At 41.1% G+C, this 27,939-nt stretch overlaps 1 protein-coding gene across 2 annotated transcripts in view; it reads left to right on the top strand.

Annotated features, from left to right (window-relative positions):
- The window catches only part of SPEN (spen family transcriptional repressor), an 88,510-nt gene that overhangs the window by 57,170 nt on the left and 3,401 nt on the right, over positions 1–27,939 (top strand). The window contains exons 4-11 of one of the 2 annotated variants that reach the window (XM_004603362.2): positions 4,790–4,950; positions 5,386–5,586; positions 7,671–7,822; positions 9,255–9,380; positions 9,739–9,852; positions 12,432–12,545; positions 15,190–15,290; positions 19,544–27,680. In XM_004603362.2, the coding sequence (XP_004603419.2) occupies positions 4,790–4,950; positions 5,386–5,586; positions 7,671–7,822; positions 9,255–9,380; positions 9,739–9,852; positions 12,432–12,545; positions 15,190–15,290; positions 19,544–27,680 (9,106 nt within the window). Of the gene's footprint in view, positions 1–4,768; positions 4,951–5,385; positions 5,587–7,670; positions 7,823–9,254; positions 9,381–9,738; positions 9,853–12,431; positions 12,546–15,189; positions 15,291–19,543; positions 27,681–27,939 lie in introns of both variants that reach the window. The other variant, XM_055139584.1, reaches the window with a different exon arrangement.

Genomic DNA, 27,939 nt, shown 5'->3' with positions numbered 1-27,939 from the left:
AGGCAAACGCCCTACCCGCTGTGCTATCCCTCCAGCTGATGCAAATTTTAAGATCTTTTATAAGATCTTTTTTCATTGCTTCTGTGTATTTGAATTATCCTTAGTTATTGCAAAGTGATGCATTAACAGTAATGAAAAACAATTACTTTAAAGATCCCATGTTTAAATGATATCTTAAAGCATGCTAGAGTTTTCAAAAGAAGGGAACTTTTAGGGCTGGAGGTAGGTTCAGCGGGTAGGGTTTTTGCCTGCATGCAGCCAACCTGGGTTCAATTCCCAGCATCCCATATGTTGAGTACAGAGCCAGGAATACCCCCTTAGCATGCTAGGAGTGGCCCAAAAAGAAAAAAAAAGGGAACGTTAAAGTCTAAAATTGGTTAGTCGAAATATCATCAAAAATGTTTCTCACCCTTGACATTAATGCATATTTAGGGTCAGATAATTTGTGTTGTGGTAGATACCCTGTATATGTAGATTGTTGAGTAATTTTCCTGTTGCCTGCATACTTGGAAAAGTTTAATTTGCTGTTTGTGACTGGTTGTCATTAGGCTTACCTTTGAAACATTCCTCGGTTTAGATTTTGTTTTGGGGCCATAAAAGAGGTGCTCAGGATTTACTCCTGTTCTGGGAAGATTCCTGGAGGTGCTCAGGGGAACCATATGGTGCTGGGGTTGATCTTGGCTCAGCAACATGTAATACCAGCACCCTACCCACTGTACTTTCTCTCTGGCTCTAGTAGATATTGTTTTGATTAAATAGGTGCTATGGTAATAGATCATTAGGTTAATGGCACTCCTTGTTCAAGTAATTGGTCATTTTTTCACAAGAGATTGGTGAAAATTTTTATATTAGCTCCACTTCTGGTTATCATAATTTGTTAAAAATAAATTTGACCACATCCAGTGATGCTTAAGTGCTATTAGTCCTGGCTCTCTGCTCAGGAGTGACCCATGACAATGCTAGGGGACCATATGTAGTACCAGGGAGCTAACCAGGGCTGACAACATGCAAGGCAAGGGCCTTAATCTGCTGTTCATTTTCTTAGACCCATTTGTTAAATTGTTTTTGTCTTGTCAAGCTCATAGTTCTGATATCAGGTTTGTGAAATAATTGCTAGTCATATGATTTTTGTTTGACCAAGACCAGTGAAACCACCTGAGGGCTGCAAATACAAATTTGATATCCCAAGAGAACAGAGTACTGTCAGTGGGATAACAGATGGGAGTATACTCCTTAGTTAGGACTCCCTAAGAGCCAAACCTTCTGGTGTGAGTTATTTGAATGCATCAGCTTGTTTTATCAACTGGCTTATCAGGGGTGGGAGTGGGCACACCCCATGGGTGCTCAGAGTTACTCCTGGCTCTTTGCTCAGGGATTACCCTGGTGGTGCGGGGAACTGAGCCCTGGTGAGCCACATGCAAGACAAATACCCTACCTGCTGTACTATTTCTTCAGCCCTGTTCATTTCTTGTTTACTACAATACCAGAAATATTGATCCAGGTACAAGAGGAGATACTTGATCTGGGACAGACTTATTTAGCCAATAAATAACCTAAGACAAATCTACTACTTAAGCCTACCTTAGCAAGAAATTCAGTGGACTTTGTTATATAGTTTTGATCTTAGCAATAGATTTAGCTATAGTTGTCAGAGTTGAGGAACTTTAATTCTCTGTGCTTTTAAAAGATATACAAAGCAAGTAGTGAAAGGTAAAAGGAAGAAAAAAAAGTTTCATAGTAGAGAATGAAGATATTCATGGTCTTGGAATAGTTGTACAATCCAGGATACATTCTGTTCCTAGGGAGGAACCTCTCTAGTCAGTTTTACTTTTAGCTTTTGTGATGTATTTTGTTGTTTGGGGGCCATACTCTGTGGTGCTCAGGGCTTATGTCAAACTCTGAACTTCAGGACCACTCCTGGCAGGCTCTTGGAGGACTATATGGAGTGTGGGGGATCTAGTCTGATTCAGCTACCTGCAAGACAAGTGCCCTACCCACTGTACTGTTGCTCCAGTCCTGTAATTTTTTTTTACATCAAAAATGTTAGTGACACAAGTGGCATTTTGGGGGAAATATCTAATATTTGGCTCAAATATTTAATGCAATTAGATTGTCATAATTCCGCATTCAACCTGTACTTATAAGGTCTTTTCTCTCCATGAGTTATATAAAGAAAATGTTCCCTTACACAGATAATTGTAATAGGGAAAGATCCTTATAGATTCACTTGGTGGACCATGGGGTCCCCGACAGGTCTTCAAACCACATTTGGAGAACTAGTGAACTCAAAGATACAATTATCTTGAAAATCTGAACTTGCAGACTAAATAGGATTTTGAGGAGAAAGTGTAACTGATTTCTTTCAAGTTGTATTTATTATTATTTTTTTTCTTTTTGGGTCACACCCAGCGATGCTCAGGGGTTACTTCTGGCTCTGCACTCAGGAATTACTCCTGGCGGTGCTTGGAGGACCATATGGGATGCTGGGGATCGAACCTGGGTCGGCTGCGTACAAGGCAAACGCCCTACCCGCTCTGCTATCACTCTGGCCCCTGTATTTATTATTTTGATTAACTTTGTTTTTACTTTTGGTGGGGGGTTGGGAGACCACTTGTGGTGGACCACAGAAGCGCAGGAGGCCATGTGGTGCTAGTGATGCAACCCAAGGGCTCTACTTGCAGTCATGTGCTCTGCCCATTACCGCCAGCCTTTATAGTTCTGTTTGTATGGGTGGATAAGAAGTTAGGCCACACACAGCAGTTTGGGGCTATTTCTGTCATAGTGCTCAGGAGTTTCCCTTACATTGTTCAGAAGACCAGATATGTTACCAGGTATTGAACCCATGTTGACCGTATGCAAGGCAGTTGCTCTATCCATTTGTCTTCAGATCCTCTTTTTCTTTTTTGAGAAGTGTTTTGATTTTAGTTGTTGGTTTGGGGAACTACTCCTGACTCAGTGCTCAGGGGACCATACGGTGTGGGGATTGAACCGAGTGTCCTGCATGCAGGAGAAGGTATTGGTTTGCAAAGTATTGCTTCAACCACTTTGAGCCGTCTCTTTGGTCCATATGTCTTTTAAGCTTTACCATTCCTTTCTTCCTTTGCCCCCATTCTTTATTGGCAATTATTCTTGAAAATGTAAAATGGTATTTCAAGAAAACTTATAAGACTACTTTCTTAAAGTTATTTGTTGATTATTATCATTATTGCTTTAAAACTAGATGAGAATAGTTACTGAAAAATTATTTTTGGCATTTAAGAAATAACATGCTTTCGGGGCTAGAGTGATAGCACAGTGGGTAGGGCATTTGCCTTGCACTCGGCCGACCCGGGTTCCATTCCCAGCATCCCATATGGTCCTGTGAGCATGGCCAGGGGTAATTCCTGAGTGCAGAGCCAGGAGTGACCCCTGAGCATCGCTGGGTGTGACCCAAAAAGCAAAAAAAAAGAAAAAGAAAAGAAATAACATGCTTTGATGAACTATTGTGATTCTTTAAACAAAGCTATGAAAATAAGGATTTAAATAAATATATTCTGGGTATTTGGACTTTCAGGTTAATAGATTGAAAAGCATTTGGAGGTTTTCAGTTTTTTCCCCCATCGTGATTCAGTACTTTTATATCCATAATACATTCAATGGACTGTATTGGAATGCATATTGCTAGTTTAGCATGTAATAATGATCAGTTAAGGGGCCAGAGAGATAACTCATTGGTCTGGGGCACATGCTTTGCATGCAGGAGGCCAGTATTCAATCCCCAGCACTACAAACTTCCCTGAGTACTGTTAGGAACCACTCTATCTTTGAGCCTGGAGTAACCCTGAGCACCAGTAGATGTCAAAAGCACAAAACAAAAAAATCCAGACAAAAAAATTAACTCAAGCATTATCACTATTTTCTCATTCATAATTCATTTAATTATTTATTTTTCTGTTGGCATAAAATCCAGACCATAGCAGTCAGAACTGTCTTGGCAAATATGTTTCACCAGGGATTCAGGTCATGGCTTCACAATTTCCTTGGACACATTCTAGGCCACTGAGCCATCTTCCAGTTTTCGCTGGAAATCCCTAAACATAGCTGTCAGGATTGCCTCTGTGCTTGCCAGGGAAGCACTTAAATAACTCTGAACTATCTTCCAGTTTTTGGGGGGCTTTATGGTGCCAGAGATTGAACCTAGGCTACTAGTACGAGGTCCAGCCCTTTGAGCTCTCTCCTGGACCTTAGTTTAATTCTTAATCCTGTGTGATAGATAGTATTACTTTCATTTTACAGAAGTGGAAGCTGATGCTTACCAAGGGCTTAAGTGACTTGGTAAGCGTAAGTGGCCAACAAGGATATACTCTGTGTGTCTGAACCAAAATTTGAATTGAGACCTTTGACTCTTAAGACCTGTATACTCATAATTCTATCATTATTTGAGTTTCATTTACTAGCCTTATTTCATACGGAAAAATTTGTTCAGAATGAAACTTGTTTTAGGAGCCATGTGGTAGATGTTTTAAGAGATTGTTAATTTTAATTCCACATTGTCAGACCATTATTTGCTGTCTTGTTCCATGTCTGAAGGTAAAATATAGTGTGTTTTTTTGAAGGTAAAATATAAAATAGGTATTTTATATTTTATATAAGTATAAAATATATTTTATATATTCTTATATAGAGAAGTAGGATGTCCAAAACTAAAATTTAGACTTTTTAATTATTGCCAATTGTCAATTTTGAGAAATTTTATGTTACTTATTTTCTATTTGTTTTTTCACTAAAGTTTTTCCACCCCCATCTGCAGCAGTGATTCCAGCAGTAGTTCAAGTGATGACTCTCCAGCTCGATCTGTTCAATCTGCAGCAGTTCCTGCACCCACTTCTCAGTTACTTTCATCTCTGGAAAAAGATGAGCCTCGTAAAAGTTTTGGGATCAAGGTTCAAAATCTTCCAGTACGCTCCACAGGTAAAATTTTGTCTTAGTTTCCTCCTGGCTACTATTGGCCATATTTAAAAAAATCAAATTTTGCCATATCCGGTTTATCTATCTCAGTCTTCTTTGCTGGTTTTGTTGTCTTTTGGTGGGGGTGGGGTATGGACCTCCTTTAAAGGTATTCTTGATGCTAGGTCATTTCTTACTGACTTGAAGATACATACTTTTGTATTTTGGAAAATATAAGAACATTTCTTTTCCTGCATGTCCATAATATCACTCTTACCTAACAACCAACAGTATGTTCTAACACTCAGTTTATTTTTACAATTGTATAAAAAGATTCCAAAATACCTATTGCGTTTGAGAAATGTGAACAAAACTTAGGTCAGAAATTAAACAAAAAATATTATTGAGTTGTAACTAAATTTAGAAAAATAACCAGCCTGTTTTTGTTTGGGAATTTAGATACAAGCCTTAAAGATGGCCTTTTCCATGAATTTAAGAAATTTGGAAAAGTGACTTCAGTGCAGATACATGGAACTTCAGAAGAGAGATATGGTCTTGTATTCTTTCGTCAGCAAGAGGACCAAGAAAAAGCATTGACTGCATCAAAAGGAAAACTTTTCTTTGGTATGCAGATTGAAGTAACTGCATGGATAGGGCCAGGTAAGAGACTTGGAAGCTGAGTATTAAGGGTATTTTTTATTTCTATTCCAAATTGTAATAGGGGCATATTATCCTGACTGAATGCTATTCCAGAATTATTTATTGGCATGTAGTGAATACCTTTTACATTTACATTCCATTCCATTCCATTCCATTCCATAACATACATCATTACATTTTTTGCCCATCTTACTAAAATACATTGTTTTGGCTAGCAAAATATTGTTCTGATTCTGTAAGGAAGAAATACTTTTTTCTGTTTTTGAAGTTTTTGGGTCATATGTGGTAATGTTCAGGGGTCGCTGGCTCTGCACTCAGGAATTTCTCCTGGCAGTGCTTGGGGAACCATATGGGATTCTGAGGATTGGACCAGGGTCAGGCATGTGCAAAGCAAGTGCCTTACCTCCTGCTACTATCTCTCTAGTCCCAGTACTTATAAGACTCTGAAAAACAGTTGAATCCCCCTTGTTTGATCTGCTTTCCTAAAAGAATTAAGTTGACTACAAAAAAGAGATGGCTCCTAGAAGAATAACAACAGAGTTATCCTGAATTAGAAAACAAGCTACTTGTTAATATCTGTTGGAGGGACTAGTTTGACCACTTTTGTATGCATTGGGCTGGTGATAAATTGAACCTGTTATTCTGGTTTATATGACATTGAAAGATAAAGCAGTCTTGGGTCAGGGAGCTGACTGAAAGGATGTTGAAAATTTTAAGGGCACTTTTTATTAGCTTGAATCTCCTATTTAAAACTATTTTAAGGGACCAGGAAGATGGCACAGTGGCCTATGGCACTTGCCTGGGAAGCCTAAGGTCATGAGTTCAAGCTCAAAGATACAGTTGTATACACAAAAGTGTTCAAGAAGGCTTAAAGCAAACCACAATGCCATCTGCAAGTGTTGAGGCAATTCTCACAACCCTGTTGTTTGGGATCTCCAGAAGATGTTCGCTAGCTTAGAAAGCACCCATAGCAAGCATGAGGTCCTAAATGTAATCTCTGGTTCTACACATGCACTGAGAAGACCTTACCCTATGTCTGAGGTTCCCTGCAAGACCTGTTCTAAGTCAGAAAGTGATTTGTGGTGTTTAAAAATGCAGATTCTTGGGACTGGGGAGATAGTTCAACTAGAACTTTGAGAGCCCCTACATAATTTTGAATTTAAGATTAGACTGAATTAATCACCGTTTTCCCTGTGGTTTAAAAAGTTGTTTTACAAATGCTGCTACACTCCCCTTCCCCCTCTCTCTCTCTTTTTTTTTCCCCCCACACCCAGCGATGCTCAGGGGTTATTCCTGACTCTGCACTCAGGAATTATTCCTGGTGGCGCGAAGGGGACCATATTTGATGTCTGGGATTGAACCCAGATCAGCTGCAAGGCAAATACCCTACCCATTATACTATTGTTCCAGCCCCAAGCCTTCCCACTCTTTTTTTTTTTTTTAATTTTTTTATTTTATAAGGTGGTTCACAATATTTGATTAGTTAATATTCAAACACCAATCCCACCACCATTACACCTTCCCACTACCAAATTTGGGATGTTTCCATCCCAAGCCCCAATCCCTGACCCAAAGCACAACTGAAATAATGTATTTTGTATTGTCTGTCATGGAAAACCGCTGGGAATGCTACAAAGAAGTATCCATAGAGGAGACAATGTGAAGATTATTCTATTTTGGCAGGCGCCATTAAGACATTTTTAGACTATCACTAACATGTTGTTAGAGGTTGAGTGATGTGGGCTTTCATATATATATCTGAAACTTTATATGTATGCATATATATATATTTCCCTCGAAGATTTGATACGTACTATTTGAACTCCATCAAATGTGGTGTGGTACTTATGGAGATGGATAAGGAGTGTCTTTCGTGGCCGCACGGTCCAGGAATACGTTCACTCGTATGTGAGCCTCCCCAGTCTTTAATAGGTATTTTAAAATGCCTTTTGTTTCTCTTTCTGAAGGTGTAAGGGTATTCAGATCCAGTATTTCAGATATTTAGTTTCTTAAATGTAGGTTTTCCTACAACATAAAAACAAACATTAAAATACTCTTTTATTTTGCTCCCATCCCACTTACAGAGACAGAAAGTGAAAATGAATTTCGCCCTTTGGATGAAAGGATAGATGAATTTCACCCCAAAGCAACAAGAACACTCTTCATTGGTAACCTGGAAAAAACCACTACTTATCATGACCTTCGCAACATCTTCCAGCGCTTTGGAGAAATTGTGGTATGTGAAAGAAGTTTTATCTAGAGATAGCTCAGAGGACTTCAGAGCAATTCTTTCATGCAAATACCCTGAGTTTGATTCCTGGCATATGATCATCTCTTATCACTGCCAGGTGTAGCCCTTGTGACTCTAAGGTAGATGATGGCGGTTTCCCCTGCAACCTACAACGTTTTAGATCATTTTCATAAATGACTATACTTGGGAAGATGCTATTTAGGTGATATCATTCTCTAACTATAGTGTCGTTTTTCTTAGCTTCTACCAACCACTTCCATATCTTGTCCCCAGGTCCCTATGAGGCTTTAGACAAGCCACAGCACAAATGTTTTATTCACAAGACTAGATTAAGTCATAATAAAATGGGCGGGGGGGGGCGGGGGAGCACTGACGAGAGATAGTACACTGGATAGGGCACTTGCCTTGCAGGCAACTGACCCAAGTTTAATCCTGGAACCTCATGATCTCTCAAGCACCATTTGAATGATCCCTTGAGCACAGAGCCAGGGATAAGCCCTGAGCATCACTAGGTGTGGCCCCAAACCCAAAGTACTAATAAAATAAGGAGCTACAGAAATAGCTCAAAGGGCTGGAATGAATGTTCTGCATGTGGAAGACCTGGGTTCCATACTAGGTATCTTATGATCCCTCCATTACCATCAGGGAGCAACCTTTGAGCAATGAGCCAGTAGTTATCCTTGAACACCACTAGGTATAGCAAAAACAAACAAAAAACCACCAAAATGAAAATGAATGAATAAATAATAAGGATTTTTTGCTTAGAACATTAGTATATGTTTTTGGGCCACAGCTGGTGATCCTCAGGTGTTACTTCTGGCTTCCCTTAGGAATCACTCCTAGTGGTCTTTGGGGGGACCATTTAGGATAGAACCTGGGTTGACTGCATGCAAGGCAAGTGTCCTACCCATTCTGTTATCTCTCTGACCCCATCTGATAAAGACTTTAGGTATTCCTGAGAATTGTTGCTTAGTTCTTTTATTAAATAAGCTACCCTTTCTTTATTGTCATTTGTTTCTCTTAACTATAGGTTTTGTGGATTTTAAAGTTTGAATTTTAAGGTGTATTAGTAGTTGCTTTTATACAGAGCTTCACATGAGGATTTCAATCTGTGTTGTGTAGGGTTTTAGGTTTCTTAGTATCTCGCCTGCACGGCAGAGCCTTGGCAAGCTACCCGTGGCGTATTGGATATGCCAAAAACAGTAACAATAAGTCTCACAATGAGAGACGTTACTGGTGCCCGCTCGAGCAAATCGATGAGCAACGGGATGACAGTGACAGTGTATTAATATATAATTTTTACTAGTAAGAAATTGATTTGGGAGCATATGAATGTTTGAAGAAAAATGCACCTGTGTGGACCTTTTTATTTAATGTATTTTATTTTCATATCACTGGTATCCATTGGCTTTTTCAGGATATTGATATTAAGAAAGTAAATGGGGTTCCTCAGTATGCGTTCTTGCAATACTGTGATATTGCCAGCGTTTGTAAGGCTATTAAGAAGATGGATGGGGAATATCTTGGAAATAATCGCCTAAAGGTAAAATAATTTGTTTAAAATTATCGTATTGTCATAGTTGGGTATGTTTTTAATATTTGGGATTTCTTGTGTTTTATTTTAAATTGCAGTAGAATTAGATAAGCATAAAAGTGACAACACTTCATTGTATCCCTACTGTATTGTACTATACACTTAATATTTGCTTAGACACAATTACATTTTTGCTAACTTTTATTTTAATTAAAAATTGTCTTATAAACTCTTTGATCTCTGATTTTAAACACAATTCCCATTAGAGATGTTAGTTTAATAGGAACCCTACAGAAGATAAATTTTCTTAGGATTCTGTATTTTTTTACTTGGTAAAGTAATAGAAATTTCTCTTTTTTATATTCAGTTGGGTTTTGGAAAGAGCATGCCTACAAACTGTGTGTGGTTAGATGGGCTTTCTTCAAACGTGTCGGATCAGTATTTAACACGGCATTTCTGCCGATATGGACCTGTGGTAAAGGTAGGTGAACATTTTGGTGTGATTTAAAGTCACCTTTGACTTCTCTTTTTTTGGCATTTTATTTTTCATATCCAAATTCTTCTCATTTTCCTTTAATAATTCATATATTAAGTGATTTTTTCTAAAATCTTATCCAGATAATTGCCTGTATTGGTGGAACCCTTGCTAGCAGACATTCTCTTTTTAAAATTTTTAAACTTTATTTTCATATAGTTGTTCGCAGTAATTGATTACATTAAGTATTTCAACACCAATCCCACCACCATTGCACCTTCCCAGCACCATTATTTCCAAATTTCTCACCACCCCTTAAGCCTGCCCTACAGGCAGATGCAAGATAATTTATTTTGTATTGCTAGTTATGAATAGTAGAAGATGTCTGTGAGGGTCTATCTCACAGTAATGCAACAAAAAACAAAAAGAAAAATAGAAATAGTACGAGATATCGTGTGGCCACACAAGTGGCTGTGTACTCCTGGGAATCTAAAAACTAAAATAATTGCGATCCAGAGCCATCTCTGCAGCAAGCTGCTTGGTTCTAAGATTCATTTGTGAGTCTGTGGGTCATAGATGTTGATGCGTCTATGGCACCTGGAAGCAGTTTGTGGGTGTGACAGCCAGGGCCCCAGAAGATCGAGGGAAATGGGAAAGATGGCCGAGTTCTGACCCCTTGAGGCCTGGCCTTTTCAGTCACTGCTCCCACATGCCTAGATTTTTCAGAGGATTCATTCTCTTGCATGGGGACTCAGGACGAGCCTAGCAGACATCCTTTTAAAAGAAACTCTAAAAGTCTCCTTATATTGCTGGAAACAGCTATTTTCCAGACTAGAGCCTCCTTACCTATGCTGTGGATTCTTAATTTGTTTTCTATTATTTTATGTACAATGGTTTTTTGGTTACAGTGTATGATGGATGTGCATGAAAACAAATATATCTTTGGGAAAACAGTTTGCTAATTTAGCAGAGGAAAGAAAATATATCAAAAAACTATTTCAAGGAAGAATTTTGAAACTTGGATCTAGAGAGATAATAGAACGGCCAGGCCTCTTGCTTTGCATGTGGCTAACCTGGATTCATTCAGTCCCCCGCTCTCCATCTGGTCCTCCTGATTCCGTCCTTCGAGTGATCCCCAAGCATTGTGAGGAGTGGCCTCCCTCTCCAAAAACCGGAATTTGGAAATTAATCTGCATATTGATGTGGAATATTTCTTAGGGGATTTTATAATGTATCTACATTAAAGTTAGTCCATAATTATTCACATTCATGCTCATGTGATTATACTTAATTTTTTTAATTGATAAATTTATTTTTTATTATATGTTTTTTTTTCTTTTTGTTTTGTTTTGTTTTTGGGGTTTGGGGTCATACCTGGCAGTGCTAAAGGATGGCAGGGATGGTTCTTCTGACTCTATGCTTTAGGCTTACCACCTTGGCAGTGCTCAGTGGACTTTGCTGTGCCATGGATTGAATCTTGGGGCAGCCCACATGAAAAGCATGCTTTTGGTATACTTAGCTTCTTGAGCATCTCTCTAGCCTTAAGCTGTAATGACTTTAAGAGACTTTACTCCACAAACTATTCATGTAAAGTTTGTAGCCTAACACACGGAAAAGGGCTCCTTTTCATTAAATGTAGCACTGTAGCACTGTCATCCTATTGTTCATCAATTTGCTTGAGTGGGCACCAGTAACATCTCCATTGTGAGACTTGTCACTGTTTTTGGCAGATTGAATACGCCACAAGGGAGCTTACCAGGCTCTGCTGTGCAGGCGGGATACTCTTGGTAGCTTTCGGGGCTCTCTAAGAGGGATCAAACCTGGGTCAGCCACGTGCAAGGCAAACGCCCTACCCGCTGTGCTATCTCCAAGTAAAGATAGTATAATTAACTGTTTACATCTTTTTCATTTTGATTTTGGAGCCACATTTGGCAATACTCAGGACTTATTCCTACTATGCACTCAGCAATCACTCCTGGCAGTGCTTGAGGGATGATATGGGGTGCCAGGGATTGAATCTGGTTGGCCATGTGCAAGGCAAGCATCTTACCCACTATACTGTCTCTCTGGCCTGACAGCATATATATTCTGTAGTAGTAACATTGTATAACTGACATTTAAAAAAATTTTAACTTTGGAGAAAAAACACATGTGTTGAAGAGTGCTATATAAGTAAAAATCCAGCAGGCAATATTGCTACTTAAAGCAAAATTCAAAATTCACTGATACTCTTTGTTGATACAGAGATCTTTCAAGGGTGTTTACTTATATTTTAATTTTTTGATCCTGAGCTAGAAGAATGCTTAAATACAATACAGTATTCAGAATGGAAAACAAAATAAAGAAAAAAATGAAGGTATATTATACTTCAAGCTACAATATCTACAATTCTAAACAGTTTCTGTACAATTTATTATTTTTAGTACTATGGATATCATCAGTAAAAGCCTAAATAAGAATAAAGTAGGTTTTATTTGGCAGTGTCCTTGTGATTTAGAATTTCATTGGTAACTAACTGTATATCTAGTCGATGAGGCTTTTGGTTCTGTTGTTGTTGTTTTAATTTTGATTTTGTTTTTTTACAGGTGGTGTTTGATCGCATAAAAGGCATGGCCCTGGTTCTCTACAATGAAATTGAATATGCACAAGCAGCTGTGAAAGAGACCAAGGGGAGAAAAATTGGTGGGAATAAAATTAAGGTACATATAATTTCTTTAAGCAGGAACAAGACAAAATTATATTCAGATCAGCCCTCTTAAGAGTTGGCATTTTATAGCTGGCTCGCTACGGGGTAGTAGTTTATCAGGCATACATTGTATGAACTGTTTTTCAGCCGGTATTTTAATTTTTATACTTGGCTTTTTGAGGGCGCAGCATCTTTTAAACAGCTACAGAACATTCCCTAATATTTTCTTATTCAACAAATTATTCTTCTCTGTGACTTGATGATCAGATGGACATTGTTGGTACAAGATGGCCCTTGTCACTTATGAGTATCTGCACACCCAGCAGCTAGCTGAAAGCCAATGTGACTTCAGGAATGATCTTCTCTTCTACAGCTTTCCTCTCCTAAAGAATGGGTTATTACTAAAAATGTGAACATTTTTCTTCCTGTTGTTTTTATCCCCCCCAATTATTCTTTATTTATACATAAAGGACATATTTAATAAAAAAAAACACTGAGATTAAGCACAACACACAAAGAAAAGAGTGGCTGTGGCCCAGGAGATAAGGCCAGGGAGTTGGCAGACTGCTGTGCGAGGAGAGGGTTGGGGCAGAGCAAAGTGGTGGCGGTGGTGGGTGCGGCAAGGAGCAAGCTCCAGTAGGATCTACCACTATTGTTGGCAGGTCTGGTGGTGGGGGATGACAGTGGCCTTGCGGCTAACTGGGGTGGGTATCTTGTGAGTGCTGCCTACTGGCATGAGCACCTGGATTCTGGTTCCCTGGATTCGGGATGGCTCCCATTGCGGGACACAGGACAGGAAGCCTAGACCAGGAAGTATTAGTTGGGGTAAAGGCCAGGGAGAAGCAGGTGCTCTGTAGTTACCAGGAATCACCCAGGCACAGTAGTGGCTATGCATGCACTTATAAGCAGGTTATATGCAGGTCCTCCGCTCTGTATTTGCCAGGCACACTCTGACTAGGACTCAAGCAGGGATGATGCCTTCTCTTTAGGTGCCATGTAGCACTTTTATTGATGGCATAGGTTGGATATATCTCTTTGCCCCATTCCTCTATAAAATGGGCTGCCTCTTTTTCTACCCATTGACTTCATTGTCTGCACATTACCTGTGGTAGGTGGCCCAAAGTCATTAAACAGCTCCTAACAGTTACCCCAACAGCAGTGGGCTATTTTTGGCTCAAGAGGTGTGAGTTAGAGGTCAGCATGGGGTGGGCCAGAGCCTCCCCAGTGCTCCATGCCCCTGGCTGAATTAGATTCAGCCCATTCCTTCCAGAACAATACTGCTAGCCAGTTCACTCAACTTCAGGAACTGACAGTGTTTTTGTTTTAAAACACTAAAGGAATTTATGCACTTAATTATGATGGATAGATTGTATTAGTCTTTTGTGTGTGGGGTGAGATGGGATGGTGATGGGGATTGTGGACCCTGGACCTACTAAATGGCAGGCAGGCATGTCATTACCCCTGAGATGTATCTCTGGCTGTCTTTTTGAAATAAGATAGGGATAGATAATGATGATCATAAGCATTAGTGACTCTGAGGCTCAACTGTGAATAAAATGTGTTCTTCTATATTTGTTTTAGGTTCTAAGAGTAGTTCTAGCAAACTTATGCATAAGTGTTTCTGAGTTTAGTTGATTAATTTTTCCCCTTGTTAGGATAAATAGGGGCACACGAAATTTGGTTATGGTACTCACACATTGGCTGTAGCACTCACCAGGGTTAACATATCTGGTTATGGTATTGGACACTTAGTTGTGGCACTAGAGATTCTATGGTAATGCTGCCAGAATCAAATTCAGGTATGTAGTACTATGCTAGGAATTAAATAAATCCTTTGCCTCATGTCTGTAAGGCAAGTAGGTGTTCTAGCACTGAGCTATGCCTTGACACCTCATTTGATTAAAAAATTGACAGCCTAAGGGCTGGAGCAATAGCACAGCGGGTAGGGCGTTTGCCTTGTACGCAGCCAACCCAGGTTCGATTCCCAGCATCCCATATGGTCCCCTGAGCACCACCAGGGGTAATTCCTGAGTGGAGAGCCAGGAGTAACCCCTGTGCATCGCCAGGTGTGACCCAAAAAGCAAAAAAATAAGAAAATTAAAAAAAAAAAATTGACAGCCTAGACTATTGATAGGTATTATTTTAGTTGTACATTTTATTTTTCCACCTCTTCAGGACTGGATTCTGGAGGTTGGTTTTTGTTGTTGTTGTTGTTTTTCATGGCCATACCCAGAGACCCTTGGTCATTATTCCTGGTGTAGAGCTAGGCATCCAATCTAGAGCTCACCCTGCAAACAATGCACTCCAGCCCTTCAGGCCATCTCCCCCAACCCTTGTGATGTGGAATTTTAAGTTACAATGCTTTATCAAGATTTGTTTGGAATATGAGAGATATTTCAGATTAACAAAATAATACTTTCAATAATGATAACTTTCATTTAATTGAGATAGACTATTTTTTCTTTCATGTTTTTTTGGGTTTTTTTGGGGGGGAGGTCATCCTCTGGGTAGCACATAGTCATAGCTTTTGGTAATTCTTGGGGTACAGTGTTACAGATCATTCCTGGAGCTCGAACAAAGTATGCATGTTGAGATTGATATCTTTTTCTTGAAATTTGTCATGTTGGGACTTGAATCAAACACTTTTTTTTTTTTAGGTTGATTTTGCAAATCGTGAAAGTCAGTTGGCATTTTATCACTGTATGGAAAAATCTGGTCAAGATATCAGAGACTTTTATGAAATGTTAGCAGAAAGAAGGTATGTATATTAACATCACTTGAATTTAAAAATTTTTAATTTCTAATATACAACATTCAGATGGGATTAAATTCTGTCTTCATCCCTTTACTCTGATCTTCCAAAAGTTTTTTTATTTGCTTGTTAGTTTTGGGGGGGCTACAAACAGCAGTGCTCAGGGCTCAGTGCTCAAGTGATCCCTGAGCACAGAGCCAGAAGTAAGCCCTGAGCACCACCAGATATGGCCCAAAACAAAAAAACTGAATCTCTTTGTGAACTGTACGCCAATAATAAATAAATTGGTAATTTTAATCATATAAATAATAAACCTTATTTATTTTTGATAATGTTTTTCAGCCATGGTAATAGTTGACATTTCTGCTGTTACTTGTAGGAAACAGTTCAAACCCATTTAAAATCTCACAGTTCAAGATATATTTCTCTCTTTTCTTTTTTTAGTGAAACATGATAGTTTTTATTTAAAGGAACTTAGAAAGGAGGGATGTGTGTTCAAGAGGCTTCTCTAAAGGGTAAAAGCCTGGATCAGTATATCTTTTCACTTAAAACCTTAAAACTACCCCAGACTAGTAATTGATTCCTTTTTTTAGTTCAAATATACAAAGATATCCTAACGTCATATTTTTTAATAATGGATCACATTTTAAAATGAAGACTACCATTCATATAATCAAGCTTTTTGTCCAAACATATGTCTGTAATTAAGTATCCTAGAATGAGCTCTACCTCTATACATATGTGTCAAACAAAAGACTGTAATGTGTAAGATACTTTTTAGATGTTCAATTTAAGTATTAAAGAATTCCCTGATAGGGATGAATCTAATTCTGATACTGGTCCCAGAGACCTGATAAATGCTTTATTTATTTATTACTACCTCTTTTGAGGACTGAAGCGATAGCAGAGTGTGATAGAGCGTTTGCCTTGCACGTGTCTGACCCAGGTTCAATTCCTCTGTCCCTCTTGGAGAGCCCGGCAAGCTACCAAGAGTATCCCGCCTGCACAGCAGAGCCTAGCAAGCTTCCCCTGGCATATTCAATATGCGAAAAACAGTAACAAGTATCACAATGGAGACGTTACTGGTGCCTGCTCGAGCAAATCAATGAACAACAGGATGACAGTGCTACAGTACTACCTTCTTTAAGACCATTTATATATATATAACTTGCAGAAGGAAATACATTATTTCATTTCCTCATGAAATACTATATAATGGCCATTGAACAGTTGGAAGGTTTTTAAATTTAAAATTTACCAATGTCACCCCAACCCATGAGGCAAATTCCCCAAAATTTGAACTTCTAATGTTTCAAAGTCACTGATTACATTACGTGATTACAGGAATTCTTACCCAAGACTGAATATAGAGGGTTGATGGTCTAGTTGGTTGCATGGAAGACTTAAATTTTATCTTTAAATTTTCTGTATATTTTTAACTCTTTTTTTTCAAAGAACAGTGTCTTATGAGGTAAAGTAGTGTACTTGTTTTTAACTGATAATCAGGTTTTTGTTCATTGTGTTTTGACTCATTGTTATTTAGCCTTATTGTATGGTGTTTCTTTCTTAAAGCAAGAAGCTAGAAGGTATGGGACTTCATTATCAGCCAGTTTTGTCCTACTTGATTTAAGATGGTAGTACTTACTGGAATTTTTGCCTTTTCGTAGAGTGCAAAGACATTATCCCACTGTAGAGTTTATACCTGAATGAAAACAGTGTTTCATTTGTAACATTATATCCGTTCAGAAATTCAAATGATTCATTTGCCTAGGGCTCTGCATTTTAAAATTCATTTCATTTTTTTTGACCACGCCCAGCGGTCTTCACTTAGGGATTACTCCTGGTGGTGTTTGGGAACCATACATAGTATTAGGCATTGAACCAGGGTTGACTCTGTGCGTGCACTTTGCCCACTCTATAATATCTCAGACCCTCACAGTTGCAGCTTTGACATATTTTCTAATATTCTTTTGTTTGGTTTTTTGTTTTGGGACCACAACTGGCCGTGCCTAGGGGTTATTCCTTATTCTGCACTGAGGACTCGGTGGGCTCGGGAGGACCATATGGGATGCTGGGGATTGAACCTTGGGTTGACTGTGTGCAAGGCAAGTGCCTTAACCGCCATGCTCTCTCTCCAGCCCCTTTTCTGATATTCTTTCAACAAATATTTGAATACCACTATGAACCTAGCAAGCTACCTGTGGCGTATTCGCTATGCCAAAAACAGTAACAATAAGTCTCAAAATGAGAGATGTTACTGATGCCCACTCAAACAAATCGAAGAGCAATGGGATGACAGTGACAGTGACAGTTACTATGAACCAGACACTAATAAGTGAACTATAAAAATTGTGGACAAGATTAAAGTTTACTCCTCTAGGGATTTAAGTTCTGGATCTGTGGTTTTAGTGAATTACTAATGACAATGCTATATAGAATAACTATGCCATATCTACTTGAGACAACAAACATTTGAGCATAAACAAAAATGAAGGCATTGACCTGGTACATTAAAATTTCAGTTTATACACCGTATATGTTCTTATGTATATAGTTAATCCTGTTTAGAATGTGGGGAAAGATGTCACTATGGGGACAAAATTGACAGTGCAATCCTTTACAGTTAAGGGACTCTCATACAAGTTGTAATTATCTGATACTACATCAGTTATTAATTTGCTGTCAGTATTATACATGCCACATAGATGGGAAGAATTAAATTATTAATCTATTTTTTGAAGCAGAATTTCCCAAGTGGTGGTGAAGTTATCTTTTGGCAAAAAAAGTAACTGTGAAAGACTTAGAAATGTTGGGGTGGAGTGCTATTTTATGTTAGTGCATAATACTATTTATTACTATACTTATATACTAGTATATATAAACACTAGATGCTTATACTATACTATTATATACTATATTGTGTTATATACTTATAAGTATTAAGTATAACTACTTATATGCTACAATAGTGTATGTATAAATGCTATTTATATATTTATACTATAGATAATTTATATAGTATAATTCGTAGTATGTATACTGTTAGTATAGTATACAAGTATATAATATAGCATATTAGCATAATAGTATATGCTGTTATATAATACAGTAATATATAATGTACTAGTATGTATACAATTTATAGTACATAAATATATACCAGTATTTAATACTATTTCATACTAGTATATAATTCATAACACCAAATGAATAAAAATGGGCTGAATCACTGCATAATGAATGCTACATATGTGATTTGAAATTTTCTAGTAGCCACATAAAAAAAGCTATCAGAGTAGTACAGTGTACTACTGTACACTGTACAGTGTACTACTGTACACTGTACAGTGTACAGTGGATTGTACAGTGGATTGGGTGTTTTCCTTGCATGTGACCAACCCAGGTTTGATTTCCAGTATCCTATATCGTCCCCTGAGCACCACTAGGAGTGGTTCCTGAGTGCAGATCCTCTGAACATTGCTGGGTGTAACCCAAAAAGCCAAAAAAAAAATGCTAAATGTGGGGCAGGAAAAATAGTACAGCAGGTAGGGCGTTTGCCGTATATATGACTGACCTGGGTTCAATTTCCAACACCTCAGATGGTCCCATGAGCCCTGCCAGGAGAGATTCCTGAGTGCAGAGCCGGGAGTAACCCCTTAGCACCACTGAGTGTGCCTTCCCCCACCCCCCTCCAAAAAAAAAAAAGTTCAAAAGTGAAATTGATTTTACTCAGTAGATAAAACAATTTTCTAAAAATAAAATCCTGGATCTACTCAGGAATCACTCCTGGCAGGGCTTGGGGGAGGGGAGAAGCCTTATGGGGACCATATGGGATGCCAGGAAATTGAACTCAGATTGGCCACGTGCAAAACAAGTGTTCTGTGTGCTGTCCTATCAGTCCAGGCCCCTCTACTTGTAATCTAAATAAATTATTGAAGAAAACCTAAGTATCAAGTACTGTGTGTAGTCTCACTTCAAGTATTCACCTGTTACTAGTGGCTTCAATTATTAGAATGCAAATATTTAAACTAATGATTAATTACAAAGATTCTAGAATTTCTTTTTCATGCCGGGAACTGAACCCAGGTCTCATGTATGCATGACCATGTATGCATTTTACCATTAAGATATCTACTAAGCCAAATAATAGCAAAGACTTTTTAAAACAATACTTTATGATCTCATGCATCTAATTGAATGTAAAATAATGACAAGACAAAATACCTAAGAAGTCTTTGGTTTTTTTTTTTTTTCGGCAGAGAGGAACGAAGGGGATCTTATGACTATAGCCAAGATCGTACCTATTATGAAAATGTTCGTACTCCAGGCACATATCCTGAGGATTCCAGGAGGGACTATCCAGCTCGAGGGAGAGAATTCTATTCAGAATGGGAAACATACCAAGGAGACTACTATGAATCACGGTATTATGAGGATCCTCGGGAATACAGGGATTATAGGAATGACCCTTATGAACAAGATATTCGAGAATACAGTTATAGGCAAAGAGAACGAGAAAGAGAACGTGAAAGATTCGACTCTGATCGTGACAGAGACCACGAGAGGAGGCCAATTGAACGAAGTCAGAGTCCGGTGCACTTGCGGCGCCCACAGAGTCCTGGAGCATCGCCTTCACAATCTGATAGATTGCCTAGTGATTCTGAGAGGAGGCTTTATAGCCGATCCTCAGACAGAAGTGGCAGCTGTAGCTCACTTTCCCCTCCAAGATATGATAAAATTGACAAGTCTCGATTGGAACGTTATACAAAAAATGAAAAATCAGATAAAGAGCGAACTTTTGATCCTGAGAGAGTAGAAAGAGAGAGACGCTTAATTAGGAAGGAAAAGGTGGAAAAGGACAAAATTGATAAGCAGAAACGAAAAGGAAAAGTTCTTTCCCCTAGTTCTCAATCTTCAGAGACAGACCAAGAAAATGAGAGGGAGCAGAGTCCTGAAAAATCACGGAGTTTTAATAAACTGAGCAGAGAGAAAGCTGATAAAGAAGGAATTGCAAAAAACCGCCTAGAACTCATGCCTTGTGTGGTGTTGACTCGTGTAAAAGAAAAAGAGGGAAAGGTTATTGATCATACTTCTTTGGAAAAATTGAAAACTAAGCTTGATAATGACTCTGTTAAGTCGTCCCTAGATCAGAAACTTCAGATCTCTCAAACAGAGCCTGCAAAATCTGATTTGTCTAAATTGGAATCTGTTAGAACAAAAGTTCCAAAGGAAAAAGGACTTTCAAGCCACATAGAAGTGGTAGATAAAGAAGGTAGGATGAAACCCAGGAAGCACCTAAAACCAGAACAGACTACTGATGGAGTGAGTGCTCTGGATCTAGAGAAGCTGGAAGCAAGAAAAAGGCGTTTTGCAGATTCTAATATGAAAACAGAAAGGCAAAAACCAGAGGTCAAGAAAAGTAGTCCAGAGGTAGAGGACACTCGGGTACTTTTAAAAAAGCAAACTGACATACCCTCTAGAGAAGTCATTTTGCTGAGAGAAGGAGAGTCTGAAAGAAAGCCTATGAGGAAAGAAATTCTGAAAAGAGAATCTAAAAAAGTCAAACTAGACAGACTTAATGCTGTTCCCAGTCCTAAAGACTGTCAAGAGCTTTCCAGTATTTCTGTTGGGACTGCTTCAAGGCCCAGCTCAGATCTTCAAGCAAGATTGGGGGAACCAGTGAGTGAATCTGTGGAAAATCAAGAAACCCAGTCAAAAAAATCTACTTCCTCAAAACCACAGCTCAAACAGCTGCAGCTATTAGATGATCAAGGACCAGAGAGAGAGGATATTAGGAAAAACTATTGCAGCCTCCGTGATGAAACACTTGAATGTAAATCAGGACAAGAGAAACCACATTCAGTAAACGCTGAAGAAAAAATTGGCATTGATATTGATCACACACAGAGTTACCGAAAACAAATGGAGCAGAGTCGTAGAAAACAGCAGATGGAGATGGAAATAGCCAAGTCTGAGAAGTTCGGCAGTCCTAAAAAAGATGTAGATGAATATGAAAGACGAAGTCTGGTTCATGAAGTAGGCAAACCACCTCAAGATGTCACCGACGATTCTCCTCCCAGCAAAAAGAAAAGGCTGGACCATGTTGATTTTGAAATCTGTACAAAGAGAGAGAGGAATTACAGAAGTTCACGCCAAATTAGTGAAGATTCCGAAAGGACTAGTTGTTCTCCCAGTATTCGACATGGCTCCTTCCATGAAGATGATGATCCTATAGGCTCCCCTCGGCTACTGTCAGTAAAAGGGTCTCCTAAAGTAGATGAGAAAGGCCTCCCATATTCTAATATAACAGTCAGAGAAGAGTCCTTAAAATTTAATCCTTATGATTCTAGCAGGAGAGAACAGATGGCAGACATGACCAAAATTAAGTTATCTGTCTTGAATTCTGAAGATGAACTAAGTCGATGGGACTCTCAGATGAAACAAGATGCCAGCAGATTTGATGTGAGTTTTCCAAACAGCATAATTAAGAGAGACAGTCTTCGAAAGAGGTCTGTTCGTGACTTAGAACCTGGTGAGGTGCCTTCTGATTCTGATGAAGATGGTGAACACAAATCCCACTCGCCCAGAGCCTCAGTATTATATGAAAATTCTCGATTATCTTTTTTATTGAGGGACAGAGAAGATAAACTACGTGAGCGGGAGGAAAGACTCTCTAGTTCTTTAGAAAGGAACAAATTTTACTCTTTTGCATTGGATAAGACAATCACACCGGACACTAAAGCTCTGCTTGAAAGAGCTAAATCCCTCTCTTCATCTCGAGAAGAAAATTGGTCTTTTCTTGATTGGGACTCCCGATTTGCTAATTTTCGAAGCAACAAAGATAAAGAAAAAGTTGATTCTGCACCACGACCCATTCCATCCTGGTACATGAAAAAAAAGAAAATTCGAACTGATTCAGAAGGAAAAATTGATGATAAAAAAGATGATCATAAAGAAGAAGAACAAGAAAGGCAAGAATTATTTGCATCTCGTTTTTTACACAGCTCAATCTTTGAACAAGATTCCAAGAGATTACAACATCTAGAAAGAAAAGATGAAGATTCTGACTTTGTTTCTGGTAGGTTATATGGGAGGCAAACATCAGATGGAGCAAACAGCACAACTGATTTGATTCAAGAGCCAGTAGTTCTGTTCCATAGCAGGTTTATGGAACTCACACGAATGCAACAGAAAGAGAAAGAAAAAGACCAAAAGCCTAAAGAAGCTGAGAAACAGGAAGATACAGAGAGTCATCCTAAGACCCTAGAATCTGCTTCTGAGAATAAAAATGCAGAATTGAAAACTCCATCTTCGATTGGGCCTCCTGCGGTCACAGTTGTAATACCAGAGTCATCATCAGCACAGGAGAAGATAACAGTTGGTGACAAAGCAGGAGAGGTTGATACAGTCTCAGAAGAGAAGACTGTGGAGCCAGCCTCTACCTCAGAAGAAGCAAAATCTGTTTCTGAACATACTCCCATTGCTGTGCAACCACCTGAACAATTAGACTTTGCCCCAGAAGTGGTCACCAGTAAAGATGATGCTGAGACTCCTTTAGTTGTTGAAGAAAAGTCATCAGTTGACCAGCTGCCTTTTCTAGATACTAAGCCTCCAACTCCTGGGTCCTCATTTTCCCAAGTAGAGGTCAGTGTAGATCCAGAGCCTGAAAGTACTCAGCCACTTTCAAAATCCACTCAGAAGGCTGAGGAAGCTGATGAGCCCAAAGTAGAGAAGCCAGATCTGGCTGCTAATGTTGAGCCAAATGCAAATCAGAAAGCTGAAGTGATTCCTGAGGCTCCCCCTCAAGCTTCTGAAGATGTAGAGGTTGATCCTCCAGTTGTTGCAAAAGATAGAAAAACAAACAAAAGTAAACGTTCCAAGACCCCCATTCAGGCAGCAGCAGCAAGTGTCATAGAGAAGCCCGTCACAAGAAAGAGTGAGAGGATAGATAGGGAAAAGCTCAAGCGATCCAGTTCTCCTCGGGGAGAAGCACAGAAGCTTTTAGAATTAAAGATGGAGGCAGAGAAGATTACAAGGGCTACCTCTAAAAACTCAGCCACAGACTCTGAACACCCTGAGCCGAGCTTGCCCCTTAGCCGAACAAGGCGCCGGAATGTAAGGAGTGTCTATGCAACCATGGGTGACCATGAAAGCCGCTCCCCTGTCAAGGAACCTGTTGAGCAACCTAGGATAACCAGAAAGAGACTGGAGCGAGAGCTCCAAGAGGCAGCAGCAGCAGTTCCTACAACCCCTAGGCGGGGACGACCTCCAAAAACACGCCGGAGAGCTGATGAGGAGGACGAAACTGAAGCAAAAGAAGCAGTAGAAACACTTAAGTCAACTGAGGGATGGAGATCCCCAAGATCCCAAAAGTCAGCTACTGGTGGCCCACAAGGGAAAAAGGGGAGAAACGAACCAAAAGTTGATGCTGAGGCTGCTACTGAAGGGATTTCCCAAATAAATGTGAAAGAAAATAACACAAAATCTAAGACTGATAAAGAGGAAGCAGGAAGTGAACAGAAACGTGACAGAAAAGAAGTTAGCACTGACAGAAATGCACCTGAGACTCCCCCAGTTGAAGTGGTGGAGAAAAAAACAGGCCCTGAGAAAAACTCTAAATCAAAAAGAGGGAGATCTCGAAACTCCAGGTCAGCAGTGGATAAGTCTGCACATCTGAAAAACGTGGACACTAATGTCAACCCCAGTGTTACTGAAAGTCCTGTGGAGCTACCAGTGGAAAAGGAAGCTGGGGTTGTGGCAGTCTCACCCGAGAAGAGCGAGAGTCCCCAAAAGGAGAGTAGTTTGTCATCCCAGTTGAACAGTGATCTGGTTGATCCAGACAAAAAAACAGAGAAGGAAGATGGGTCTGCCTGTAAACCATCCCGAGAAGAAAATCAGTTAGCCAAGCAAATGGAGCTGGAACAGGCTGTAGAGAACATCGAAAAACTCACGGAAACCTCAGCGGCTTTTAAGGCTTCATCTGCAGATGCACCAGAGGGCCTTGCCACTGGGGATGGCGACAAACCTGCACACCAAGCAAGTGAAACAGAACTGGCCGCAGCCATTGGCTCAATCATCAATGACATTTCTGGGGAGCCAGAAAACTTCCCAGCACCTCCACCTTTCTCTGCAGAGTCTCAGAGAGACATCCAACCCCATTCTCAAGTGCTACAGTCTTCTGAAGAAGGAATGGAGCCCGAGATGGATGTGGCTGTGTCTGGCATCTTAGAGACCGAGGCTGCTACAGAATCTTCTGGGCCATCAGTCAGCGCTTCTGACCCCTCAGGAACAGGGCCAGCAGACACCAAGGAAGCTAAAGGAAACAGCAGTGAAACCTCCCACTCAGTGCCAGAAGCCAAAGGATTAAAAGAAGAAGTTGTTCTTGCTCGTAAAGAAAAAGGGCGCCAGAAAACTCGAGCACGCCGCAAACGGAATACAAATAAGAAAGCTGGAGTTACTGCAGATATCCGAGCCTCGGAACCTGACCAAGTTCAAAGCAGGAGTTCTGCAACAAATGAGGAAACGACACACCCTCTAGAAACTCCACAGGAAGAAAAGCAGAGTGAAAAACCTCAGCCCATTCCTCCTGAGCCGCGTGCTACTGACCCAAACAAGACCCCAACCACAGAGGATTTACCTGAAGAAAGCAATGTTGTTGAAGAAAAGACTCCAGCCAAATTGTCCATGCCCCCAGACCTTCCCCCTCCATCACAACCAGCACCACTGGATGAGGAGCCACAAGCCAGATTCAAGGTACATTCCATCATTGAAAGTGATCCAGTGACCCCACCCAGTGATTCAAGCGTACCAACACCCATAATTCCTTCAGTAACTGCAGCAAAGCTCCCACCCACTCCCACTGCTGGAGGACTCCCACACCAGAGTCCTCCTACTAAGGTGACAGAGTGGATCACTAGGCAGGAGGAGCCTCGGTCACAGTCCACATCATCTCCAGCTCTGCCCCCGGATACAAAAGCCTCTGACATTGACACCAGCTCTAGTACCCTGAGGAAGATCCTCATGGACCCCAAATATGTATCAGCCACAGGAATCACTTCCACAAGTGTCACAACTGCAATTGCAGAGCCTGTTAGTGCAGCTCCTTGTCTGCATGAGGTACCGTCTCCCTCGGTTGAAAATAAAAAGCCTCTTTTAGAAGAAAAACCTGCAGCCCCAGTAACAAGTATCTCTGACACACTGACCTCAGAGGTTCCAGTAGCTGCAGACAAAGAAAAGGTGGCTCCTGTCATTGCTCCCAAAATTACTTCTGTTATCAGCCGGATGCCTGTTAGCATTGATCTGGAGAATTCACAGAAGATAACTCTAGCAAAACCACCTCCTCAAACTCTGACAGGCCTAGTGAGTGCCCTGACCGGCCTGGTGAATGTTTCCTTGGTCCCTGTGAATGCGTTGACTGGCCCAGTGAACACCCTCAAGGGCCCTGTGAAGGGCTCAGTGACCACACTTAAAGGTTTGGTGAATACTCCCACTGGCCCTGTTAATGTTCTGAAGGGGCCAGTGAATGTTCTAGCCACACCAGTGAATGCAGTGAACGTTCTCACGGGCACCGTGAATGCCACTTCAGGCGTGGTGAGTGCTGCTGCAGGTGTGGTGAATGCTGCCACAGGCACAGTCACCGTCACAACAGGTGCCGTGACCGCTGCATCTGGTGGAGTGACAGCCACAACTGGTACAGTGACTGTGGCAGGGGCAGTGATTACACCATCGTCAAAGTGCAAACCAAGGTCAGGCACCAATGAAAACAGTAGGTTCCATCCAGGGTCTATGTCTGTGATTGATGACCGGCCAGCAGACACAGGCTCAGGTACAGGGCTGCGTGTGAACACTTCAGAAGGTGTCGTACTTCTGAGCTATTCTGGGCAGAAGACAGAAGGGCCACAGCGGATCAGTGCCAAGATTAGCCAGATTCCCCCAGCAAGTGCAATGGACATTGAATTTCAGCAATCAGTGTCCAAGTCCCAGGTCAAACCTGATTCTGTCACACCATCACAGCCTCCACCCAAAGGCCCTCAAACTCCTTCAGGCTATGCAAACGTGGCCACTCATTCTACTCTGGTACTGACTGCCCAGACGTACAATGCATCTCCCGTGATTTCATCTGTTAAAGCTGATCGTCCAGCGTTGGAGAAGCCTGAGCCCATTCACTTGTCTGTGTCCACACCTGTCACCCAGGGTGGAACGGTGAAGGTACTCACCCAGGGGATAAATACACCTCCGGTGCTGGTTCACAACCAACTGGTCCTCACCCCAAGCATTGTCACCACTAACAAAAAACTTGCTGATCCCGTCACTTTAAAAATAGAGACCAAGGTCCTTCAGCCAGCTAACCTAGGGTCTGCTCTCACTTCCCACCACCCTCCCGCTCTGCCTAGCAAACTGCCTTCAGAAGTGAACCATGTCACCTCGGGACCCAGTACCCCAACAGACAGAACTGTCTCCCATTTGGCAGCCACAAAGCCAGATGCACATCCTCCTCGACCCAGCGGGCCTACTCCATCCCCATTCCCAAGGGCATGTCACCCCAGCAGTACCACTTCCCCAGCTCTTTCCACTAATGCCACAGTTATGCTGGCTGCAGGCATTCCCATGCCTCAGTTCATCTCGAGTATACACCCAGAGCAGTCTGTCATCATGCCCCCCCACAGTATCACCCAGACAGTATCCCTTAGTCACTTGTCCCAGGGTGAGGTGAGAATGAATACACCCACACTGCCCAGCATCACCTATAGCATCCGACCAGAGACACTTCACTCTCCCAGGGCCCCTCTGCAGCCCCAGCAAATAGAGGTCAGGGCCCCACAGCGAGCTGGCACACCTCAGCCCACCACAGCTAGTGTCCCGGCTCTGGCCTCCCAGCACCCCCCAGAGGAAGAAGTCCATTACCACCTGCCAGTTGCTCGGGCTGCAGCCCCTGTGCAGTCAGAGGTGCTGGTCATGCAGTCCGAGTACCGACTACACCCATACACTGTGCCCCGGGATGTGCGGATCATGGTGCATCCCCATGTGACAGCAGTCAGTGAGCAGCCTCGAACCACAGACGGAGTAGTGAAGGTGCCACCCGCCAGCAAGGCACCCCAGCAGCCAGTGAAGGAAGTGGCCAAGGTGGCAGATTCCAAAGCAGCCCCTGCTCCTAACCCTCATGGTGAAGCTCGCATCCTCACAGTTACCCCCAGCAACCAGCTGCAGGGGCTGCCTCTGACACCGCCCGTGGTTGTGACTCATGGGGTACAGATTGTGCACTCCAGTGGGGAGCTGTTTCAAGAGTACAGATACGGGGACATCCGTACCTACCATGGCCCTGCTCAGCTCACGCACACCCAGTTTCCAGCTGCTGCCTCCATTGGCCTACCATCCCGGACCAAGGCTCCTGCTCAGGTGAGAGCACCTTAACCACCTTTCTGGGCCAGAAGGGTTGAGGTACCACTGAGGCACTTCAGGTAGATTGTCTTAGCCAGGATTTTAAAGAGAAATTTCGCTAAATTTTAGGAGAAAAGGGTCATCATTAGCCTCTTGGGGATGTGAGGGGGTACTCTGGGAATGGGTGATGTGGCGCCTAGCTGCAGGAGTGGGGAGGAGAGAGGGAACAGGGACACCTTACCAGAGCCTCTGTCTAGTGCCCCTCCCAGGAGCCAAG

Source organism: Sorex araneus, chromosome 5 (genome assembly GCF_027595985.1).
Source record: "Sorex araneus isolate mSorAra2 chromosome 5, mSorAra2.pri, whole genome shotgun sequence".
In the NCBI taxonomy this organism is placed as follows: domain Eukaryota; kingdom Metazoa; phylum Chordata; class Mammalia; order Eulipotyphla; family Soricidae; genus Sorex; species Sorex araneus.
Note: the sequence above shows the minus strand (reverse complement) of the source record. Positions and strands in the feature narration are given on the sequence as shown.